General features: G+C 36.6%; 3 protein-coding genes across 3 annotated transcripts; all 3 read left to right on the top strand.

The window, feature by feature from the left end:
* The first annotated feature begins 2,083 nt into the window (after positions 1 to 2,083).
* On the top strand, positions 2,084 to 3,529 carry mrpl53 (mitochondrial ribosomal protein L53). The gene is made up of 3 exons (XM_084424031.1): positions 2,084 to 2,197; positions 3,148 to 3,260; positions 3,341 to 3,529. The coding sequence occupies exons 1-3, from the start codon at positions 2,106 to 2,108 to the stop codon at positions 3,457 to 3,459; spliced, it is 324 nt and encodes a 107-aa protein (XP_084280157.1). The 5' UTR covers positions 2,084 to 2,105; the 3' UTR covers positions 3,460 to 3,529.
* A 1,115-nt stretch (positions 3,530 to 4,644) lies between these two features.
* Positions 4,645 to 6,380, top strand: fabp4a (fatty acid binding protein 4a). The gene is made up of 4 exons (XM_084424702.1): positions 4,645 to 4,800; positions 4,977 to 5,152; positions 5,417 to 5,518; positions 6,142 to 6,380. Exons 1-4 carry the CDS (start codon positions 4,728 to 4,730, stop codon positions 6,193 to 6,195), a joined length of 405 nt encoding a protein of 134 aa, XP_084280828.1. The 5' UTR covers positions 4,645 to 4,727; the 3' UTR covers positions 6,196 to 6,380.
* A 14,076-nt stretch (positions 6,381 to 20,456) lies between these two features.
* fam8a1a (family with sequence similarity 8 member A1a) lies at positions 20,457 to 25,191 on the top strand. The gene is made up of 5 exons (XM_084423281.1): positions 20,457 to 20,889; positions 22,451 to 22,571; positions 23,103 to 23,226; positions 23,452 to 23,591; positions 23,680 to 25,191. The coding sequence occupies exons 1-5, from the start codon at positions 20,550 to 20,552 to the stop codon at positions 23,822 to 23,824; spliced, it is 870 nt and encodes a 289-aa protein (XP_084279407.1). The 5' UTR covers positions 20,457 to 20,549; the 3' UTR covers positions 23,825 to 25,191.
* The last annotated feature ends 1,296 nt before the right edge of the window (positions 25,192 to 26,487 follow it).

Raw genomic sequence — 26,487 nt, 5'->3', positions numbered from 1 at the left:
GGTTCTGCCTTTGCTGCTTATAGCTTTCTTTATTTTGGATTTAATGGTGGCAGGAGCATTCACTGTCATTGTTTTAGTAAGGAAAAGAGAAACTTGTTTTTAGAAAGGGCTTGATAGGAAGTTCAGCCTTCAAGCTCGTGTCTAAATATAGTTCTAATGTGTGACCAAACTGTGCACTTAGTTTTTCAGGAAAGAAACCCTTTGGTCACCACAAGCATGAGAGTGGGGCCTTAGTAAAACACTTGTGTATACTGTATACGTAAGGGGCAACGTTTTTGGTGTAATGAGAAATAGTCAACTTGTTAGTTCCTCAAAACAGAAAAACTAAACGCAGTGTTGACGATTGCACATTTATAGTGTGCACATTTATTAGCTGCAGAAGTGTCACAATAAGGCAGAGGCACAAATAATGCATGATAATGCTCAAGCTACATTTTATATAATACTGAGTTATGTAGGCCTGTGCAATAGTTTGATTAATATGTTTCAAAATTATCTCTGTTCAAAGAGTTTTATAAATATATCTGCATTTGTTAAAAAATTGCTAATTTAACTGTTCAAATTGAATTCATATATGAGCATATTAATATGTCTTGAGGGCTTATACATTATATGTCTGTCTATACTTCTGAAATATCAGTTCAGATGTTGTTCAGCGTGATATAACTCATTCACTTCTTATTTAAAATGTAAGACTGACCCCTCATCTGTGGCAGAAATAGCTTCACGAATTTTGAAGTGCTTGTCTGTTTAAATATTCAAACTTCCTATAAATCAATTTAAAAGGACAGGGCAGAGTCTCCATTTCAACTCTTGCATAATTCTGTTATAACATCTCAAATTTAGGGACTCTATAAAATGTCACAATGGGAGTATCAAAAGCACTTTATTGGTGACACATAATTGCAAACTGATGTAGAAAGTTATTAAAAAGTCATCTTGATACTATATTAGAAGGATAGTGTTTTGGCTGGTTATTTGGTACAAAATGACATGATCAACATGATTTCTTGTTGAAAGTGCATTTTAAACAAATTAAATTTGAGGGCTATCCAACAGATTATGGACGGGCGTGTGAAGGATGATACGCCAAAATTAAACTATTAAAAAATGAACTCAATGAACTGAACATAAAATGATGTGGAGGATAAATCGTGGGGTCCTAAAGAATAATACACTATCCACTTGCGCCATCTACTGGATGTGCTTCCTGGTTTGTCAATAACATGCTGTAAACATTTTATATTTTTTACTTATACATTTCAAAATTTTTACATTTAGCTAGTAGGCTACAATTTGAAACGCGGTAACTAAGTAAAATACAATAAAATAGAAATTAAAATATATTAAATTAATTCAACAGAGACACAGTTCTTTTTAAAAGCTTTATAGATTTTAAATAAACCTTTAAAAGGCTGTTTGAAAATGAGCAAAATTGGGTTTTGAGTTACTCCTTTTAGTCTGATGAATAAAAAAGTTCCTAATAACAAAAACACATCAATATTTATTAATATATATATATATATATATATATATATATATATACTTACAAAATGTAAGTATGACCTTTCATCTGCTGATGATGACGTAAGCACCCGGACTCGCCAACACAAGAAGCATATTAATTTAACATGTTATATATATAACATGTTAACATGTTATATATATAACATATATATATATATAATATTATATTGATCTATTTTTAATGAAGTAAAACAGATGATATATTTAAGACTAGGTTGCAGTTCACTTAGAATTTGTGATGCTTTCATATTTTTATTTTATTTATTTATTTATTTATTGAATTAAAAAAATTCAATATCAAGTTCTTGACACATTACTTTTACACATTTTCACATTTTGTAAGTATAACTTGAAACACAACAATAATAACAAATAAATAAATAATAATAAATAAATATATATATATATATATATATATATATATATATATATATATATATATATATATATATATATAAAGAAACCTAAAAATAAAGGGCATCACAAACATATGTTAAATTAATATGCTTTCATATTTTGTGTTGGCGAGTCCGGGTGCTTACGTCATCATCAGCAGGTGAAAGGTCATGTAGAGAAAGATGGCGGCGTCCAGGGGAGCTGTAGTGTTAAAGGCGGTTAAGAAAGTTATTGTACAGTTTTGCCCCTTTGAAACTAATGTTCGCTCCACAAGGTAAGTATACTGTACATGCATCGATTTACCTTAAATGAGCGTGGTTAAAGTTAAAGAACAGGTCTGTCTATTACAGTAAAATCGTATGAATGAGAATGACTTCATGAGCTCTGCTGGGTTTTTTTTTGTTTGTTTTTTTGTCGTCCCGTAATAGCGGTCATAGGGACGAAAATAAGATGCCAGTTATAATAATTTAGATGTCACCGTGTGTTTCTCAGTTTATATACGTTTGATTTTAGCGTTCTTAAAGCAGCAGTCGCCACTGTTGAACTGCTCTCCACCCGACATTTCACTTTAGAGGACCAAAGTGCACTAGTATATGCCGATTATGTGCGATAATACGCGAATTTATTGTTAAACGTCGTTACATGAACATGCTTATGATACCGAATGGATCATAATGCTTGAGTTGTGTTATATTATCTCAGTGAGGTCTCTGGCGCCCCTCTCAGCCTAAACGCAGTAATTACAGCAGGCTGTCAAACTGTTTTGAACTTGAACTATTAGAACTATTGCTATGTTCGAACGAATTAGTAATTTCATACTATTTCCCCTACTATGTATACAGTTTTTTTCATTACTTTCCAGCCTCATACCAAATTTCTGTTTCTCTTTTTCATGGCAGTTGATTCTTCAGACAAATTTCCTTATGTCCATAGAATCAGCTGCTATGAAATTATTCTCAAAATCTGGGAAAAGCGTGATGACAAACTGCCCACTCTGTATAGATGACATATTTAGTGTGAGCTGTTTACTTCAAGAGCCACTTTAGGTTTATCATCCCACAGTCCTCAAGCGTTTGTTGCAGAAATTAAAATTGCTTTTAATTATTGCTTTTAAATTACCTTCATAAATTCATAAGTCAGTCGCAACGCATAGCTGTCAAGTCCCAAAAAACACTTCATTCCATCACATCTCATGCATATCTTATGTCCCTTTCCTTCCCGCAGAGAGTTTCTCATCATGGTCGGGTCCGAAAAAGTCAGAGCCACAAATATGAACTGTGAAGTTATCACAGAAGTAAAGCATGACCGATCAGAGCCTACGGTTGACATCACATTCTGTGAGTGACCTCAGTGTGCATCTGAGTTACTCCAATATTGTAAATATGCATTCAGTTAACATAGTTGTGGTCTTTTGCAGTGGATGGAGAGAGGCTGGTGATGAAGGGATCCAAACTCACCACTGAAGAAATGCTCTCAGCCTTACAGACCCGCTGCAGTGCTAAAGACCCTCAGGCTAAAGCAGGAGACAAGAAGTAGTTTATTCTAGATTATGTATTTATATGTGCGTAGATGTGTAATAAAATTGGTATTTGTCATGTCTTTGTGAGTTGAAGTCACTTTGTCCTTTGTATATCAACAGGCCTCAATAATCTAGCACACAACTGTTTCTAATCATCTAATGTTCCACTCTGACAAACATTTTGTGGAAATGTGAATCTGATTTGACCAAACAAATGTGTGTGTGTTTTACATCACATCCAGGTAAATAATGTATTTAGTGTTGAAGAATTTCTGGTGTGGTATCATATTCTAAAACCTTTAAAATCACAAAAGGAGATGTTATTACATACCATTCCTATTAGAGAAAGGAATGCAGTATAAAGTGTATTCTGCACAGTAAATAGTATGTCAGCATTCCCTTCTGAACATAGTCAAATATGAACAGTAGCAGGACTCATAACCATTCATTTGGTAGAGTCTGGTTTTCTCGTTCTATATCTGAATGATTATTTATGTGTAATGTCAGGGACATAATTAGCTTTTGTCTGTGAAATAATTATTCTTGAATGCTTAGAAAAATAGTTGTCTATATTCATTGTAATAAGCTTGTTATTATGTACGTAGTTGTTAGAGTACAATGGTAACATTTTTTGTACAATAAGGTCTAATTAGTTAATTCACAATTCTTAACTAACAATTAGCAATACATTTTTACAACATGTATTAACCTTGGTTAATGTTAGTTAATAAAAAATGTTCATGTTTATGTTAGATCGGGGTGCATTAACTAGGCTGTTATAGTGAACTTTTGTAGGTTATCAGTAAATATTGAGGTTAACACTAAGATTAATAAATGCTAGAAGTGTTTCATTTGTTCATGTAAACTAATGTAGTTACAATCTATAATGTTAACAAATGAGACCTTGTCAGGCACTGTGAGGGAAGGCCATATTTTCAGTCAGGAAAGGTTTCGTCTTATAGTTGGTTAAACACGCAATTGTAAAACTATTCAGCCTTTTCATGTGAATGATCTTTGTGATTGTTATCCTCTGACCCAGTGAATGTTATTTGACCGTTTTTGTGGTCCCAAAAAAAATGCGAACCCTTCCCCAGTTCTGAGTTGCGTTTGCGGGTGGGAGGTTGAGGAACTCCGCTCAATGACGCCGGGTGATCTGATTGGCTAGTGTGATCATGCACGTGCTGGAGGAGCTGTTCAAAAACCCTGCAGTCATTCGATCACATCAGACCCAATCTGAGCTTTTGAGCTGTTGTTTGAGTGACAGGGAACATCATCATCCAGAAAAATGGTTGACAAATTCGTGGGAACATGGAAGATGACCACCAGCGACAACTTTGACGAGTACATGAAGGCTATAGGTATTATTCTTCATCATTTAATAATTTATTAAGAAATCAAATGCATGTTATTTAGCAAATCTCTCCATTTTGTTAAATGCAAAAAGAAAAGTTCAAAGCAAAATTGTCAGTGCATTATTAATTTTCTGTTGATGGTCAAGGTGTCTCGTGAATGAGAGGTACGTTTCCCTTTTCAGGTGTCGGTTTCGCTACTCGTCAGGTGGGGAACCGGACCAAACCCAACCTGGTCGTGTGTGTGGATGATCAAGGGCTCATTTGCATGAAGTCGCAGAGCACCTTCAAAACTACTGAGGTCAAATTTAAACTGAACGAGTCATTCGAGGAGACCACCGCAGATGATAGAAAGACTACGGTTTGTAATGGAATAGTCGGAATATTTTCAGTGGTTTGAAGCTATCTACACTGTAAAAAAAAAAATTGTTGGTTTAACCGGTTGCCTTAAAAATTTGAGTTCATTGAAATTATAATTTTTAGTTAATACAACAAAGGAGATTGGTTTAATATATAGAAACTCAAAATATTGTGTTATCTGAACCACATTAATTATCTAAGTTGATTCGACAAAAGATAAACAGTTGTGAAAGTTAACGGGCTCCTCTCTCTTTTTTTTCTGCAGACTGTCGTGACTCTTGAGAACGGCAAACTTGTGCAGAAACAGACCTGGGATGGCAAGGAGTCGACGATAGAGAGGGAGGTGACGGATGGGAAATTAATAGCTGTAAGAATGCTCTTTTATTTATTATAAACACGTCATATGACATTAACAAATGGTAGGCTATTACATTATATAATGCTTATAACTCACATTTAAAAATGTTGTTAAACTTTTTATATATATTGTAAACTTAAAGAATGTTATTTGCATTTTGAAAATAAATCTGAAGAAATTATGGATTTTTATGCAACTTAATGAAAAATATTCAGAGTTCCCATAGAAAACTGGAACTATCAGGAAATTTTAAAATGGTCAAGGAAGCTGCTGTATTGAATAACCGATTTTATAATTTATAATATTTAAAAATATATATATATTCTGCTATAGTTTGCTCTTTGTGAGTGCAATCTTTATAAAAATGTATTAAAATCCTTATCCAGTAACCATGGACAGCTATTAGTTTAACAGCTAAGTTATTTTAAAATGTTATACCTAATTATTCCATTCTCAGATGTTCAATTTTTAAAGATGATAGAGTTGTGCAATATAAATGTAAAGAGTCTAGAATAGCCTAATGCTTAACAACTATTGTACAGAACAGTTGCAGATAGACCGAGTACATTTTTCCCATTTACTTTCTCTGTTGAATCTTTTGAGGTATTTATAACCATATCTTCTTTTTGCAGAAATGCACTATGGGTGATGTGGTGGCTGTAAGGACTTATGTGAAGGAGGCATGAAGTTATCCAATCTGGATTTGAAGATGCCAGGCTCAGTTCAATGAGCAAAAAAGCCAAAGTGAAACGTTATTTCTCTACTGAAAAATTATTTTTGACACCAAAGCAAATGCGTGCTGACCCTTTTAAAATGCATTTATTATCAGTCTTTATGGTGCTTTGAATAAAGTTGTTTTTATTTGCCTTCAGCTGAGTTGTGGTTTGTTGATCCCTGCTGTTTTAACATAGGCTTAGTCAAAATGCATGTGTCAACGTTTTCCAAAAATCTAGGCCAGAGACTTAGCGTTGACTCACAGTAAGGAATAAACTTCTCATTTGTGCATACTTTGAAAGATTTGGCATAATACAAGGCGTGAGAGATGTTTCCTCATGAGAATCAAGGATTATGCAATTATATTGTAAGGATGATCTACTATAATTATAAGGATTATCTCACTAATTACATAATGAGTTTTTTTTAACTGTCAAATACTACATATCTGTTTCACATCCATATATCCAAAAAATCCCTAAATTAACCACTTTAACTGCCCTATTGTTCTAGTCTTCCATCTTTTGAAACCCTTACATATAGGTTAACATCTCAGAAAATGTGTTAAAGTGTTTAATAGGTCATTATTAATTATTAAATTATTCAATATCTAAAATATGACAAAACCCTCCTTAAAAGGATAGTTCACCCAAAAATGAAAATGTTTGTTAACTAAAAGAGTGTTAACTTGTAAATCTTATGATGTTTTAAAATGGAATTACTCAATTTAATTTTAAATGCTGTGAGAAAATACATTCTTTATTGCTCCTTAAAGGGATAGTTCACCCAAAAAAGAACATTTTGTCATCATTTACTCACCCTCAAGTTGTTCCAAACTTCTATGAGTTTCTTTTTTTACAAAAGAAAGGTGCCATCAATTGTGGTTACCAATTTTCTTCTTTTGTGTTCAACAGAACAGGTTTGGAACAACTTGAGGGTGAGTAAGTGATGACAAAATGTTCTTTTTTGGGTGAACTATCCCTTTAAGGAGCAACAAAGAATGTATTTTCTCACAGCATTTAAAATTTAATTGAGTAATGCCATTTTAAAACATAAGATTTACAAGTTAACTCTCTTTTAGCTTTACGCAGTTGAGTCTTGCTTCAGGACATGATGTTCAGATCATGTTTATGTATGGAAATATCTGGATATTAATAAGTGATATTTAACTGTAGGCTACTGTACTTCTGAATAAAAAGGGCTAGTGATTTGAAATTTCACCTATTGAAATATTACAATCGTATGCTCCAGTAAAAATGCTCCTTGCTGTCATCTATTATAATGTACATTATTTCCACATATCAAATCATTGTGATAAAGTCATTTACTGTTTTTATAGCTTCTGTCTGAGATATTCTTCACTAAAAATGAAAGTTACCGTCCTGATGCACTGATGTGATTTATCTTCATTAAACTATATGTAGATCCATATGGTTCTTGCGTTCCCATGTCTTTTTTTGCCCCTTCACCTCAGTTGGATGAAGACAACAACAAGAGAGTTACTGTAACAGTGGACTGTGTCCAAGGGTACAGAGGATATGTATTTCTTTCCTCCTTTTAGTCGAACATTTCCCTTTTTGAACATAGTTTTAGCATGCGTAACGAAACTGGAACACAACGAGTCCCCAGAGTCATTCCTTTTGACCTACACAAAGAGCAGAGAATGTTCCACCAGTGGCTACTTTCCCAGGACAGGAAAGTGTAGAGATACCACTGATTGTAATTGACAGCAAAAACAGCTGAAACAGGTGGGTTATGAGCCAGCTCTCTCTGTACAGCCTATTCAATAAAAACAATGCATTTTCCTATTACCCAACCTGTACAAAGTTTAAAAGGTGGAAGGTACTGGAAATGTGTTTTGAATGTTTGAAGATCACATATTTGCAGACACATTATTACGCTCTAATTCTAACATAGTGATTCCTGTCTCATTGGGTTTGGCCTGATGCACCACTCTTCGCCATGCTGAGATCAGAAGAGCTGAGCATATGGAATGATTTACTTCATAAAAAGATGTTTGTTGTCATAACTGAGCCAAGGCTCAGAGAAGTTAGATTACAAGCAATAGGTTTCATGTTTGTTGTTACAGAATTAAGGGAAAGTGCTGTTGCCCCAGTTGTATGTTAAAGTTATAATATTAGACATTTAAGAAGACAATATGCAATACTGATTTTTTTTTTTTAATGGAAAGACAATCATGGGTAACATTATATTTTAGTGTCCTTGTTACACGTGTGTTACTAAAGTAATGACTTTTAATTATGCATAATTACATGCAAATAACCCTACAACACACCTAATTCTAATCCTAACCCTATAGTAATTACACGTAATGGTAAACGTGTTGAAGATTAGCCAATATGCTGTCGACTCATTAAATAAACTGTTTTCCTATAAACATTAAAATATTTTTTGTGCTAATCTTGCAGGCTTGCCTTCAAGCGGCTTTGCTTGCACACTCTTGTTTCGCGAACAAGCGCAACTTCTGCCATTTTGCGTCAGTTATTGATTGTAGTTAAAATGAGGTCGGAAAACTTCAGTGTTAAAATTACTATAATGTTTTTACAATGTTCATGCGATTGTTTTGTACATCATAAAGGTGCATGTCTTCTGTCAGTAATGTAGCAATGACTGAAAAACAAGCCTGAAGTCCCTTGAAAGAAGCTTTCTAATTTTCAGGGCGGCGAATTCGCGAGACTAACTTGAACATGAACGGAATCAATGTGGGAAACGTTTTCTCACTCATGCAAAATTCCCGAAATTGTGGATTATTAGAACCACTGGATTTCACCCGCAAATTTTTGCCGCGCAACGGTAAATGTGACCGCACCTTAAAGTCACCATGAAATCAAAATGGACAATTCTTATTTTTGTTTATGGAATATTGCAGCGACATCTCTTTTCTGATGATGACGTGTTTATTGGCGCGAGGGTGGAACAACCTGTCACTCAGACGTCACAACAATCGAAAACCACAACAATCCAACGATCCAACAAATTCCCGATGGACAAAAACAATCCCTGCCCTACAATTTCTCTGGCTTGAGAAGCCATTTCACTCAGATACATGTCACAATGGGGAAGACAAGACTATAGCAATGGCCATTTCATGGCGATTTTAATAGACTATTTTGTTTAATTGTGGATGCATTACAATAATATACAGGTAAAGTTATAGCCTATATAAAAAATATTTAAACTTTAAAAACATTGATTATTTTGGTGAATCTCCATGTAACAAGGTAGGTTACGTACAGTAAGCTAGTCATTATTGACTGCATGGATCAGATCTTGTGAGCGTCTGTGTATTGCATTATGGGTGTGTGCACAGCTTGCGGGATGTCTCAGTATTGTGTGTCGGATTCACAGGGGTCCTGTCTTCGTGTGTTGACCCGCAGACTGTTTTGCTTGTGCAGATAACACTACAGGAATGAAATCATATCCTTTGAGTAACATCTGGAAAGCTGCACCGCAGGAGAGCGATCGCACCCTTCCGCTCACTTTCCTTACATTGGAACGGACAATCATATCGGCCTCGGATACAGTCCCTCACACTGCCATAAAACAGCTTCCTCTGTTATTGACACATCAACAGAGCCTCTTCCACAGACAGCGAAGGTCATAAAACCAATAGAGACCCGCAGGCTTATCCGATAATAGTCACTTCGCATTTCTAGCATGTTTGTAACATTCCCTAGTTTTTCAATGTTAATCTTCCTGAGGCCTACCATGACCTCTGTGTTTTAATTGGTCAATACGTGCCTTCACAACAGTAGCTGATATGTTGTAAAATGCTTTGATTTGCAAATCAATCTGTCGACATAGCTGCTGAAAAGGGTTTTGGGTTCACTTCAGTTGCCTGGTGGGAATCAGGGTTGCTATGCGTCAATTGAGTCAGGGCTGATATCAGCAGGGGCTTCTGGGAAGCTTGTTGCTACGCAACTAGCCTGTTGGACTCCAAATCCAGCTCAGAACACAAAGAGCTGCAATGGTCACTGAAGGAGGGACGTCTGTGGCCAAAGAACCCATACCTGCAAGAAACTGGGCTGAAAGATTTGAGTGCACAGCTGACCTCATGCTTTAACAGTCTTGAGAAATGGCTGTAAATGCAAGGAATCTTTTATCTTACAGTTACTTTTATCTTAATACTTGACAGACATATAGTTCACTCATTTTTTCTGTTTGAAACTGTATGCGTTTGTTTGTTTGTTTTTGTGCAACACAAAATGAGATATTTTGTTTTGCACAATGTCTGAAATCTTTTTTTTTTGAAATGGTTATTCACTAAAATCTGCTTTTGTGTTCCATGATTTTTTTTTTTTTTTTTTTACAGTTTTGCAATGGAACATGTTTCAGTAAATAGACTAACTAATTTAATAGAAATTAACTAACTAACTAACTAACTAACTAGGAACATGTTTCGGTAAATAGACTAACTAATTTAAGAAAAATGATTAACTAACAACTAAATAAATACATTTTATTTTACAGTCCTGTTCCCTATGTACATACTATATACTTTTTATAGTAATTGCAATAACTGGGTTATAACTAAAACCTGAAACCTAACCTTAATCCATTTAGTTAATATGTTAACCAGTACTTTCTTAGGTAAGTACACTGTAAGTACACATAAGTACATACTGTAAAATAAAGTCCAACCAACCAACCGTCCAACCAACCGACCCACCAACCGTCCAACCATCCAACCAACCAACCGTCCAACCAACCAACCAACCAACCAACCGACCCACCAACCGACCAACCAAACGACCAACCAACCGTCCAACCATCCAACCAACCAACCGTCCAACCAACCAACCAACCAACCAACCAACCAACCGACCCACCAACCGTCCAACCATCCAACCAACCAACCGTCCAACCAACCAACCAACCAACCAACCAACCAACCGTCCAACCATCCAACCAACCAACCGTCCAACCAACCAACCAACCAACCAACCGACCCACCAACCGTCCAACCAACCGACCCACCAACCGTCCAACCATCCAACCAACCAACCAACCAACCAACCAACCGTCCAACCATCCAACCAACCAACCGTCCAACCAACCAACCAACCAACCAACCAACCAACCGACCCACCAACCGTCCAACCAACCGACCCACCAACCGTCCAACCATCCAACCAACCAACCAACCAACCAACCAACCAACCATCCAACCAACCAACCGTCCAACCAACCAACCAACCAACCAACCGACCCACCAACCGACCAACCAACCGACCAACCAACGATTTTTTTAAAAATGAAATCGTTCAACTGTTCTTTTAATGCATTACTGTTATTCAATATTTTAAATCAAACAGATAATTTTATATACCACATATTTCTTGGTTTTGTATTCATTACTCAAGACTGCTAAACATGAGGTCAGCTTTGTTTAAGAACACTCCAATCTGTCCAAACTCTCCCTTTAACCTCGATAAGGTGGGATGAGCCATGAATGAGTGTATTTAGCTGATTTCCTTCCTCATCCTTTGGATTCACTGAGGACATGTGATCTGTAATCCCATACAGAGAACTGCTCAGTATGGAGCCTCTGTACAACATCAAAAAAAGGGGCCAGTCAAAACAGTCACAGATGTTCATCCTACATAATTGTAGAGGAGTTTCTCAAGGGCACAATGGTAACAGAACACAATTGTGAACTTGAAACTTTTAACTATGGAATGCTGAATCCACAAAGTAACCATTAGGCTTCCCCTTCCCAATTTCAGTCCAGCATGCAAACACTCACTTGTAAATCAGCTGTCTTTAATGCTAGGAAGCTTGAGGACTACATGTGCTTGATACCCGATTTTCTGGAACACTGAATCTTCCCATTTGGGACCAGATAAAGAATGAAAGGAAGATCTTTGGAATTCTGTTTAGAATTCCTGTTAGATATAGTTTGCGAAACACAGTACTCATCTCAGATAAGAGAATGTGCAAGTGGGAGTTAAATCTCATTCCCATAACCCATCCTAAGGCGGTGAATTTTTGGGGATATTTAATTTTATCAATCAATAAATTCCACTAGAAACAAACCTTGTTGTATTATTTTAATTTAATACTGTGAAGCTGCTTTGATACAATCTGTATTGTGAAAAGCGCTATACAAATATACTTGACTTGACTTGAATATGGCATGTTGCACAAATAAGGTACAGAATAGGCCTTAGAAAAACTTTAGAATTAAAAAAAGCTTCTTTTTTTTTTTTAAACATGGTCAGTGAAAAGAGGGTTTTATTGAATGCAAAAATGAACTATACAAATATATAGTTGTAACCACACTGTAGCCTATACGGCAGGTTTAGAGAAGACTCAAACAGGTGAGTAAATATAAACGGTGTTTATTGAGAACAGAAGCATGGAACCAGCAGATGTAATGGTGAGTAGGTCATGCAAACTTGAGATGAAGATAGAACTGCTGAATAGTCTTTGCAGGTGGAGTGGAAACCAGAGTGGAGAACGGATGATGAAGATGATCAACAGAGAAGGCAGATGGGAATGAAGACTGAAGATGAGTATCTCAGGTTGGTAGATCAGGTAAAGGCGGGCATACACTGTGCGATTTCAGCAAAGTACCTACTCACACTGAACGAGTAGATCGCATGATGCGATGTAAAGCCAAAGCTCAGGATTTCTGTGCTCACACTATACGGCCCGAACGTCGAGCTGCGACTTCACTGCTCACACTATACGTGTGAAATATGCGCGAATCAGCGCGATAAACCTTCGTGACGGGTTGCGCCTATACAGACGATATCATATCCAGAGATATTGTCAAAACAAGCATCAGCTATCAATATCAAGATGATTTAGCATTTCCAATTTATGTATTACATTATTATTAGTATTATTGTATATTATTATTATGGAAGGCCTTAGGCTACTTTTATTATTAAAGTGATAGGCTGTTAAATTGCCACGCAATAATTTCATAGCGCATCATCGCAAAACCAACGGGCTGTGAGGATAATAAAATATCACACAGAAGCTTATCCTCCTCATTGAAAATTGTCTTAAAGGAACACTCCGACTTTTTGGGACTTTAGCTTATTCACAGTACCCCCCAGAGTTAGATAAGTCCATACATACCTTTTTCATTTCTGTGCGTTCTGTAAGTGTTATTTGACGCACACACCGCTAGCCTAGCTTAGCACAAAGACTGGATGTAAATGGATAATGGTAGCATACTAATCCCAATAAGTGACAAAATAATGCAAACATTTTCCTATTTACATGTTGTGATCTGTATAGTCACAGCGTGTACAAATAACAAGGCTATATGAGACAGAGACCATTTTTAATCGTATAAATACTGGGAACTATATTCTCACTAGGCGTAGGAGCACAGCTAACGTTACTTGGGCGGAGTGATTAGCGCAGCACACGAGACGCCCTGTTGATGGTTCCGTAAACAAAACAAACGTGACTAACTAGCTAGTAGCGAACATGACTCGTGATCATGGCTGACTTTTAGGAATTGTCAGAGGAATTTTACTGTGTATCAAACCAAGATCCCGAACCATATAGTTTTGAGCCAGAATACACAGACGAGGAGTTACAAACTTTGGAAGCTGTTCATTAGCAAGTTGAATGTTACAGTCCTGAGAGTTACATTTAGCGCCGCTCATTTGTAATTGAGCGATACAGTGTGTTCATGACAACACAATAATAACAATAAAGGGGATACACGGAGCCCCTATTCACGTAATAGTGTCACTACTAAGGTTACATTACATCAGCATGGCACTGTTACAGTATGGCTAATGTTAGTCATCTCAAAACATAACGGAACACTTACCGCAGCAACAGGTGATCCAATTTGTCCTGTCTTTACTATCGATGGGATGGCTGTATCCTTTAGCACACGTTTCATGGTCCGTGTGGCAACTTGCATTTTTTCAAAATAGTCGTCTATAGTAAAATGTTCAGAGCAAACGAAATACTTCGTAATGCTGTTTACTGGTGTGTTTGTAGCCATCGATTCATCAGGTCAGCGTTTTTGGTTGGAATTCTATGAAACATCATAGTATTACCTGGTCTCCCCTGTTTATTGTCGCAGCTCTTTACAATACAGCGAACGCCCATGATTGTAAACTATAAATTTACTATCTAGTAATTGCTGACTCTATTACTCCAACTCTGAGCGAACTCTCTGCTCCTCACCACAGGGGCGACAGGGCGTCTCGTGTGCTGCGCTAATCACTCCGCCCAAGTAACGTTAGCTGTGCTCCTACGGCTAGTGAGAATATAGTTCCCAGTATTTATACGATTAAAAATGGTCTCTGTCTCATATAGCCTTGTTATTTGTACACGCTGTGACTATACAGATCACAACATGTAAATAGGAAAATGTTTGCATTATTTTGTCACTTATTGGGATTAGTATGCTACCATTATCCATTTACATCCAGTCTTTGTGCTAAGCTAGGCTAGCGGTGGGTGCGTCAAATAACACTTACAGAACGCACAGAAATGAAAAAGGAATGTATGGACTTATCTAACTCTGGGGGATACTGTGAATAAGCTAAAGTCCCAAAAAGTCGGAGTGTTCCTTTAAACATTTAGGTCGATTACAATGAATTATAGGCATGTAATTAATTATTAACCGTATATAATATGTCCGAACACAAACAGCTTTATTTCAAAAACATTGTTTAACAAATTAATAAGAGGCAAAGTAGGCTACATGTACATCGCAGGTGGCTTGGAAGAAGTGGGTAATGGTTAATCCATTTTGCAACACGAACTGGAGGCAAGCAACAATAATTTGTTGCTAATTTGAACTACAGAACTTAAAGAGCTTTTCGATATTTTCGATATATATATTTTTTTTTTGCTGCAGATGAAATGGTTAAACTTCTGTTTTCGCGCAGGCGCAGTGAGGGAAAAACACTGAGTTTCGGGCAATCGGTTCGTATCTCTGCTTCAACTGCGCGATATAGTCACGAGGAGCGACCAAAATTTCTAACATGCCAGAAATTCATCCGACCATCCGATTGCCGGTCGGGAGAGGTTAATCGCCTCTCGTTTCCCCCTGTACACTGCACGAACACTGCATGACAAAAGACAAAGCTGAAAATCGGCCCGACCCGAAAAAGAGTCGCACGAGTCAGAATTCGGCTCAAAATCGGACGAAAATCGCACAGTGTATGCCCGCCTAGTAACAGGTAGTGAGTCTTGTGCATCCACGACCAGACCAGAAGGTGAAGGGTTGTATAAAGGGAGTGAATGATGAGGTGATGATGAGGTGCAGGTGTGGTGAATCAGTATTCCGGGGAGCGTGAACGAGTGGGTGGAGTGTGCAGATCTGGTGGATCCCTGACAGTATATTTCTGATAAATCAAAGAACAATAGTTGTTTGATAATCTTTCCAAAAATTAATGGTTGAGCTTGATAAACACAGTCAACAATAAAATTTGCGTACAATTTGAGAAATTGAAATTATGTACAGTCCAAAAGATCTTATGTCCTGATTGCCACAATTCTATGGATTTTTTAAATAATATATATATATATATATATTTTTTTTTTTATGACATAATAAATACAATCAAATAAATGAAGCTGAATATGCCATAGTCAAGAAGGTCTTCTGAGGTGGGACAGGCCCACCTCTCGTGGCAAATCATAACTATTTTATGTTTAGGTGAACTGATATGATATCACTCATACAATCTGTTATGCCCCACTGACAGTTAGATTTAGGGGTGGGGTTAAGGCTGGACCTTCATGCTTATGTTTTTCTAAATTTTTTAAATGTTTCTATATGAATCACATCATACAAAGTCATGCAAAATTGCCTCCTCATAAAATAGTTAGGGTTAGGGTTAGGGTTAGGGTTATAAACTGGACAGGCCAAAATCAAAAGGGACTTTAATGTGTTCCAAACAATATACTTTTTATAGAGCCATTTTAATTGTAAGTTAGGTAATAATTTATCCAGTAACAAAACAAAAAAATATGATTTGTCTAATGCTTTGAATTTGTACCCAATTTGTGGGCAGTACCCTATAAATCCACTCAGGTCCTCTTACCCTTATGATCATGTCAATGAAATCATGTGATGTCAGCACCCATACTGAGATTTAACCTCAGAGTACACATTATATTGTAACTCAGATTCATATCATTACTCTTGTAATTCAGAAATGTCTACTAAAATCATTGTATAACGTTTTATTAGGGTAAATTACACTATTATATCCTGATAAACACTTTATTGTTAAATCTAGGTATAGGTTATGGGTAGGCTAATGGATGCATAAGCCTTTACAAGTTTAAAACTGTAAAGTTTAAACTGTTTAAAACTGCATGATAAATAAGAAATCAAAAATAAAATTGGTCATGACATTATTTTAAGCCTTCCTTATTTAATTTGAAATAGTCTAGTAGTGTGACTAAAGTATATCATGACATACCCATATATCAAAAAAAGAAAAAAACGAGGCGAAGTTCCTTTACTGCTTCCGTATACGTCGGCTGCTTACGTATTTTGTTCCTTAACTGAGAACTAAGAGCATACAAATCCCTTTTCATATGATTTGTTGCCATTATTTGACACATAGACCCCATTAAGTTAATTATGTCACATTTCAGAGGTGAGCGCTACTGTGAAGGGCTTGGCGTCATGCGGTCAGAGCTCATATACCTCCCACCACCTCCCTTTCTGTGGTCCATTCAGAGTACCTCTCAGCCCTATATGTGGCTCTGTCTGTCTGATCACATGAGCCACTTCCCCCTCGGCTTTTCTAGATCAAAAGTTAACCGTGGGAAAAGCCATAAAGCGTTCCAGAACATCTGACATTTGAAAATGTTTGTTTGCCATACGCTACTTGCAGCTGTGTGCAGACAAAGCCAAAGACAAGCAGCCATCACTTCAAAGTTGCTTTGTATTCCACATTTAGAGCACTGGGCAACAATGTAATGGGTTAAATTTATCATTCTTGAAATAGCATTGATCTGAAGGTATGACTATAGTGATATATTGGTGATTCTGAGCTAAATTACACCAAATCCTGTTTGGTGTTTCAAATAAATCTCAATCCGTGATGATTCTGGGGTTAAATTCAAGTACAACCGTAAGTGTTTTGTTTACAAGCAGTAAGAAGAAAGGTCAGTGAATGACTTATAGCTTCCTTTTCCTCTGAGCTATCACAGACCCACGTTATCTCCCCCCTACAGCGTGTGGAAGTACGTGTTTGAAAGTAATTAAAGGGTGTTCACAGAGCTATTGTTCTCTAGACTCTTAAAAATAAAAACACATAGATATATCTCTTTTTATATAAACTATACAGGCAAAGTATTATGACGCTCAAACGTCAGTTGCTCCTCTCCAACAGGAAAAAAGTACTTTTTCATTGCTTGACATGTATTGAAATTGATCAGCGGAAAACAAGGAGTTGATGGAAAAGGTTTGGAGAACATTTTCTGCACTGTCACCACAATTTCTTATTAAACTCCCTTAACATTATCGCTGAAATAAGGGCATTTAACTCACAAACATTGAGACTTTGCAGAGATAGGAGTTCATAAGAAACCAAGTCAGCAAAGAAAAGATGTATCACCGACTGCATGAAGGAATTGTAGGCCTACAGCTTGAAATAGTTTTGAAATCATTCACGTTTTCAAGGTCAAGCCGTAAAGAATGAATAAAAACCTTTCATTTAAACCAAAATACCTTTTTAGCTCAAATGCGAAACCGCAAATGCAAACATTATCTGCTGAGTAACATACAAGCTACAGGCCTGCTACAGAGTTTGTCTTTACCCCAATTATTAATCAAAAGAGGCGAGTTTTGAATCTGCAGCAGATTGGGACGGCTTGTGCTGTTCTTGCAAGCAGGGAAGTTGATTGCCCAGTTTATTTTGGGTGTGTGAGGGTGAGGACAGCAAAGCTCTTAACTTGTATGAGCTACAGGCTGTAACAAGTCCCGTTCACACCAAGAACGATAACTATAGTGTCCAGAGCAACGAACGATTTTGTTTATTTAAGCGCGCTGCAGTTTTTTTTGTCTGCCGCTTTAAATGCTCGAGCTCGAGTCTTGCGGTTTCTGATTGGCTGTCATTCTTTTTTATTTTTCATCAACTTGATTTTTTTTTTTTCTGAGAGTGCTTCCCAAGAGATCGTTTCTCTGTGACCTTATCCTTATAGTTGTGGTGTGGACTCTATTCTTTTTATATTTAAAATGATTTTTATAACAATATCAAGCTATCGTCCTTTGTGTGAACAGGCATAATAAATGCTTTGAATATACCATGAAATGATGAAGGAAAACAGGTGTTTAACATTTAAATGTTTTTTTAATTGTGCAGATCATCTGTTAACATATGACAGAGTTCAGCAAAGGTTTCGAGTCACTTATTGCTTCAGATATTGCACAGCTATTCACAACTCTTGACACAATAACAAAGTTCAAGTAGGCTATAACACAATAAATTCCAGTGTAAAATGTCCTCCTCTGCGTTTACTGTGTGATTTTATTTGGAATACTTTAACCCATCGCGGTTCTTCGCTTTAAACCGTGCAGGTATGGTTATCTGTGTATGGACAGCAGACAGACACGCTCACACACCTCGCTCGTAATCCTCAGCCGGTGGCAGGTTCCATGCAGGTCAGCGTTTGCTGGACACAGCTTTTATTTGCCCCTGATTATTTCTGTGCAAGTCACCTCACATCCTGTCAGGGGTGATCATCCTCACATGGGCAGATTCTGTTCCGCCTGGGGGCCTCCATTCAGGGACCAGCACAGTCACTAGGCCGGCCAGACCTTACTCACAGGCCCAGGGCAGCCCAGTCAGCAAATACACCACCAACAGAGAATGAGAGCAACACACAGACATAAATACATCCCGGTCTTTTAACAGCTGGCCACCATAACAAGCATCCAAAGACAAAACCGGCGGATAGTTTTTGAAGCCGTCTACATTTGACCCTTTTGCATTGTCATGCGGATGTCTAAATAAGCACAATTAATCTCATTTAGTCAGTACACTTTCTAACCGCAGAAACTCAATTTAGGAATGCTCGCAAGTAGAGTTTACAATTCATCCCCTCTCTGTCTTTCTCGCTCCCCTTTTTAAAATGAAATAACTTTTAAGTTTGAGAATCTGAATTATTGAGAATTGACCAGTTCACTTTCATAACTGCAAAATCATATGAATGACATTGTCGCCACCTAGCGGTGATGAGTCTAGACAAGTCTCACTTCTATTTGAGGACTTTTTTATTATCAAGAAAATGTAATTATTTTATGAATGTATAAACGAAATTGTAATTTTTTGGTTGTATTTTTTTATTTTCTAGTTCATTTTACATGGTCATTCAGTGTGACTAATTATTTTATAAAAATACAAACATGATATTCTAAGTAAATACGAGGAAATGAACACCGCGTGGATAATAATTGTAAAATAATTAGAAAAAAAATATTTAAAATAGTTTATATAGCGAGTGTTGAAAATACCCAACTTACAAATATAGACAATTATTTTAGCAATTTATACTGCTGTATTAATTTTCCAAAAGTTTCAGAATTTTTTGTAGTACTTTTAATAATAATAATAAAAGTTAAATGAGAAAATAGGAAGTTTTCATCAGACATGTAAATGCACTATTGGGTTTGGATGTGTATTGTCAAGCATAAATGAAAAGAATGATTTTATTGTGTAATTATACTTAATTATTTTACCATAATTCCAGAAGCTCAAACAGTAGAGTGTGGTGACCGATTCCTAAGGAATACATTAACTAATAAAATGTAGCAGCCTATAACTTTACTTCCTGCAATGTCAGTCACTTTAGAATAACAAAGGCCAGCCAAATGCATAAATGTAGGCCTAAATAATTATTTTACTATAAATATATTAAAAATATTGTAATAATCAGTTTAAAATTATATGATCACCGTATTAATATTTTAAATAACCGAGTTTCTGATTAATCATGACTGTATGATTAACCGTGACTGTCTTTCTTTACATCCTGGTATAGTAATGTTCATCGCATAATGAATGGTCTTTGCAGCCTGCACCACTATAGGATATCACAGGGGTGCACAAACAGTTGGTGCAGTTTAATTTTGAGTTATTTGCACAATTTGTATCTTTTGTAGCAGACAAGTCTTTTTGCTATGATAAATAAAATTACAGAAACGGTCTAAGGCAGTTGAAGCGAAAAACACCAACTACAAATGTATTAGCATAGTGGTATATTCCGGCTCGAATGAGCGGTTGTCATGGCCGCTGCCTGAGCAGATTAGCCTATTTACTGAGTTGAAGTCTGAATAAGATTAACAAAAGGAGTCAACATGACAGCGGATAGTGCGGAAGAAACGGCCAAAAACGGTCAGAAATCCGATGACAGTGACAACATGACAACGACTGAATACTGCGCGCAGCTGCAGCAGTGGATGTGGCGATATTACTGTGGCTATGCGAGCTGGCAGAGCTGGGTGTTGATGTCCGCGCCGCTGTTTCCTCCGCCTCAGTTCGGTTGCCAGGCACCCGGCAGCTCCACATCTGCATATGCCGCGACGCCCGCTGACATCGCCGCCTGGTATAACCAGACGAGCCCACCGTCCAGCCGTCCAGCAGCCACTGCCACATCCAGCACTGCTGACAGAGGACCAGCACAGCCCCAGCCCGCAGGTAACGTTACTGTAGCTGTCAACCCAATGCTCGGAGGAGACGGAGTAATCAGTTGCATCATTAAACACACGTTAACTTACGTTAATGAAGAATTGAACTATTTACATTTTATCTAGCTATAGTATATCTCCATAATCCCCAGCTGGATAAACTTTTAGCATTATATAAACCATTTCCATGTTGTTTTGACTTGAGTAGGCTACTTTAAATGTGTTTTACACAGTCAAGTTAAAGGGTTAGTTCACCCAAAAAGTTAGTTTACCCACCTTCAAGCCATCCTAGGTGTATATGACTTGCTTCTTTCAGCCAAACACAATCAGAGTTATATTAAAAAATATCCTGGCTCTTCCAAGCTTTATAATGGGAGTGAATGGTACCTTAGATGTTAAAGCCCAAAAAAGCACATCCATCCATCATAAAAGTAATCAACACGGCTCCAGGGGGTTAATAAAGGCCTTCAGAAGCAAAGCAATGCATTTTGTAAGAAACATTTATTATAATTAATCACTGGTTTCCCGTAACGTCCGTACGCGAGTCAAGTTCCGGCAGAAGAGTAACCTCTGACCCGACGTATTGACGAAAGTGGAAGCAAAACAAAACACCGGTCACGAATTAAAAGTAAAATGAGAATTTTTAAAGAGAAATGTTGGAGGAGCTTGAGTTTTTTGCCCAGTCGTATTTGTTTGCACTACCAGTGTTCTCTCACCGAAGATTACACTACGACTAGATCCTACGTCATGCGTCGGGTCAGAGGTCACTCTTCTGCCAGAACTAGACTTGTGTACGGCAGTTACCGGAAGCCAGTGATTATAGTTTATGAAGTTATAAATATGAGTATTTTTCTTACAAAAATGCATCGCTTCAAAAGGCCTTTATTAACCCCCTGGAGCCGTGTTGATTACTTTCATGATGGATGGATGCAATTTTTGGAGCTTCAAAAACTAAGGCTTTATTCACTCCCATTATAAAACTTGGAAGAGCCAGGATATTTTGTAATATAACTCTGATTGTGTTTGTCTGAAAGAAGAAAGTCATACACCTAGGAATGCTTGAGGCTGAGTAAATTATGGGATAATTGTAATTTTTGGGTGAACTAACCCTGTTAGACTACACTGTGCCTACTCAAAATTTAGTGTAAAGACAGAATGTTGTATAAAAAACAGATTAAATTATACCTGCTCCGATCTACCTCAACCTCTAGTTACAAAGTATGCAGTTGAAATAGCTGTGTAAATGCATTTATGCCACCTCTAAGCAGCAGTAAACAGTCTGTGTAGACACTTAAAATCCACGTCTGAAGCGCGTCTGTGCCACCTTTTCACTAAGGTGTATGACGTGGGGTACAAAAGTCTCACACCACCACATATAAATGACATAAATGCACAGAACCAATCTTAGTGCACATGTCACATATGATCTGTTAGTGGAAGAATTAAATAAACTACATTGAGAATGCACACTGAGGTTTGTTGAATTTCATGTGAAAATCATATTATTTGATACATTTATGTCTGCCTATATGATGGCACTCTCTGTCCTAACGTTATCTTTTTTCTTTCAGGTAGAGAGTACACCATCCCCTCCCCTCTACGTAGATTTCTGGCTGAAACTGTGGATTTCTTCCTTCTCTTCTGTGTGAAGGCAACCATAGTGTTGTGGATCATGCATCTCAGTGGAATGAAGTGAGTTGAGAAGTTGTTCAAAATACTGTCATAATTATTTCCTTCTGGATCACTGGACAGTTATAGATTTATTTATATTTCTAAAAAAGTAAAAATTCGGTGTCAGTAAGATTTCTTAAAGAAATATGAATACTTTTATTCAGCAAGGATGCATTAAATAGAAAATGACATTAAAGTCATTAAAATTATTTGTTTTTTTAACTTTCTGTTCATCAAAGAATCCTATAAAGAGTTTTAAGTTAATTTTTATTGCAGTTTAAACATTGATAATAATAATGATGTTTCATGTGCAGCAAATCAGTATATTAGAATGAGTAATGGCTGCTGAAAATTCAGATTTGCCATCACAGGAATAAATATATTAAAATAGAAAAAAAAGTTATTTTAAATTGTAATAGTATTTCACAGTATTACTGTTTTACTGTATCTTTGAGCAAATAAATGCTGCCTTGGTGAGCATAAGAGACATCTTTCATAACCGACTCGTATGTCGTATAATGACAGTTCACGTGTCTTTAATCTTCTGAACAGAGATATTTCCAAATTCATGATGCAGTTTATCGTGGAAGAGATTGATGAGACCACATCATTGGAGGACCTGCAGAAGATGATGGTTGTGGCTTTAGCATACAGAGTCCTAGTGTGCGTCTATGAAGTGAGTGAGTCTCCGCAAGCTTCTGGCATCATTTGTCTTCCATTTTACAAGCCTTGTCTCTCAGTCTGTTTTTAATTTACATTTTTCCTTGTTTTCTTTTTTCTTTGATTATTAATTCCATCTTTAGTATCTGGTGCAAAGCCTCTGTAGTCTAGAAATGATTTGAATGTGTGGTTTTAGACAGCTCACACATTCCTTCAGTCTGTGTTCTGTCTTTATCTGCAGATCATCTGTATTTGGGGAGCTGGAGGTGCCACTCCAGGAAAGTTCCTGCTGGGTCTTCGAGTCGTCACATGTGACACGACAGTCCTGGTGCAGCCTAATCGGGTTTTGGTGGTACCGGCATCCAATGTCAGCTTATCTGCGTGAGTTATGCGTGTATTTATAATGCACGTGTATTTATTATAATGCAATAAAATTATACATTAGAAGTATTATTTTTTCATCTTGCAGGTCCACAGTACGGGCCTTAAACAAAAACTTCTCCATCGCCTTCCTGTTCCCGATCTTCATCACGCTACTCTTTTTCCAACACAACAGAACTGTTTATGACGTTGTGGCTGGAACCATCGTGGTTCGTCGGAGAAGAGCCAGATGACAGGTCTGTTTGTGTCAAAGTCATGTGAAAACGGCCCCTGTCAAACATCAAATGCTTACAGATGTTCTCAGTATTTTATTTTAATATATCATAATAGTATGTACTGCAGATTTGCACTAATGATCCCAGTATCAATGTCTGATCACATAGCTATTGTTTACAACACTGGGAAATATCTGCTTTCTTAGAGAAGTTACTGATCTTGCAACAAACAGTTTTTCATGTTGAAGAATGATGAGTGATATTAAGCTCAAGACACATGTTTTATGTAGACATGCTTGGAAATTTCATCCGGGTGGAATGTTTTACTCTAAACACCAGCTTAATCCACAAGGTTTTCATGACTTCTCCCCAGATTCGAGCTTTATGGCCCAGACGAGTCTGTTATTAATCTTACCAAAGGCAAGGAATTGAGCTCATGTCCTTCCACACATGCATGCAGCTGTCCGGAATGTTCCGTTCCTGTTGTAAATTCAGTCGGTGGCTGATATGCCTCACAACATTTCTCAGGGTTTCTTAAAAACCTAATGTGTTTCAGTTATGATCTTTTATATGTAAAGAATTAAGTATTACATTTTGAAATTCACATTATCTGCCCCTACAGTATTCAGCATGCCAAACACATCAGCTGTTTTGATTTATCATTGTGCATGGTTCATATATAAAAAATTATTAAAATCCTTGAAGAAGATACTCTAGTCTATGGGATACATTATCTTTCTCGTGTCACAGTATCATTGAGATACTAATATAGTTTTTATTTATATATATTTTTTACCCATACGTTTTCCGTTTTAATTGAAATGGCAAGTTTTAGTCATTTTGTTATTATATTTTTTTATATGTCCATAGTTTTAATTAATTTTTATTTCAGTTTTAGTTTTACTTAAGTATATCAAGTTAAAACTGAAATATTAAATGAAAATGAGAAATGCTGCCTAGCAACTAGCTAAAATAAAGTAAGTTTAAGCTTTTTATATTTTTATTTCAGGTAACATTTATTTTATTTTAAGTTACGGATAGGTTTTTAATGGTTTTGGTTTTAGTTAACCATATAAGTACAAGGTTAATGAATGATGATGATATTGATTACTAGTGTAGAGAATTAAAACAGTGCTTCTTGATAACCACTAGGTGGTGATATTTGTTCATAAACACAACCCTGAGAACTTTGAAATTCAAAGCCAATGTCCTTTGGCATTGTTCAATTACACAGTCGCATTCCATAGATAGTGGCAGTCCACATTCTCACAAGCAGAAAACGTTTCCTAATGATCACGTGCCAATCATGCAAAAAACTGTGAAATTGCTTTGTTCTGGTAAGACTCCCTGATGATTTAGATCTTTGAAATACATATCTCATCCATAACTATAAAGCCTTTTTGTTTTGATTTTTCTTTCTGTTTGCCCATTCTGGTCTCTCTGGAGGTCTTGGAGTTCCAGGGGTAATTCCTCATAATCCAAACCTTGTGGAGCAAATGAAGAAAACAGACACACAGGTCTTAGCTAGGACAAATGTGCGCACCAACATGCACACACAAACACGTACTATTAAGTCTAATAAGCAAGGTTTTGAACAAACATCACAAGATGATACAACTTATATCATCTTGTGATGCTTGTTCAATATGCATTATCAGATAAACTTGGATCATTCAAGTTCATCTGATAATACATAGGCCTATTGAATTTGTAGTCTTGCGCAGCACGAGTTTCTTTTATAAGCATTAACGGCACTTAAAAGTTCCTCTTAAAAAATAAATGCTAAATGTTTAAAGTACAGTCACATGAGATGTACTCCAGTCATATAGCATCACCTAATAAAAGTTGTTTAATTTCACATGGAGAAGACCGTCTCATAGAGGCAGCCATTTTGAGATCACATGATGAATACTAACCTTTTCCTGGAAACCCCCTTATTATTGGACACTTTCACTCCCAGAATAAATGAATCACGGCCAACTGCGTATAGCACATTTCTACAATAGAATCACTAATCACAAACGTTTGCTGTGATTCGTTTTTACTGCATCCAAACCCCTGTTAGTCCAAAGATAACGATACAGATATAGTTCTAAAAATCATTCTCAATATTAAAGAATAGCAGAGTTCACACCACAGCTAAAAACACAGAGAAACGATATCGTTGGAATCACTTTCAGAGCGATTTAATCCAGCTGATGAACAATAAAAACATTAACAGCCAATCAAGTCTGCATCTGAAATCGCATACTCTCTTGAATAGGTTCTTATTTTGAGTAAGTAATTACAGGAACTTCATGGCCGCTAAACAAGTAAGTTCTATATAGTATAAATGTGTGTAGTGAATGTAATCTGGACGTAATAAATTAGCCATGTTGTCATAATCAATTGACCAACCATGTGTCAGTTGCGTCACTAAAGTGTTAAAATCGTATGCAACCTTCAGAATCTCGCTGGAAGTACTATGTCATACGGATGCTGTTGAATATAGTACTGTGAATTCAGACATACTTCTATTGTCACATTCTGTTTTTTCACCTACTATAGGCGATTTCGGATGTAACCCAAGTGCATTTTTAACATAGAAACTGTGCCTCAGGCACACACAACTTGCATACATTTCCAGTTAAAAATAAAAACGTAACATTGTTTTATTCTTACTTTCAAGCAAACTTAAATGT

The sequence above is a fragment of the Rutilus rutilus genome, assembly GCF_951802725.1.
Source record: "Rutilus rutilus genome assembly, chromosome: 11".
Taxonomy (NCBI): Eukaryota; Metazoa; Chordata; class Actinopteri; order Cypriniformes; family Leuciscidae; genus Rutilus; species Rutilus rutilus.
This window is presented reverse-complemented; position numbering and strand designations above follow the sequence as displayed.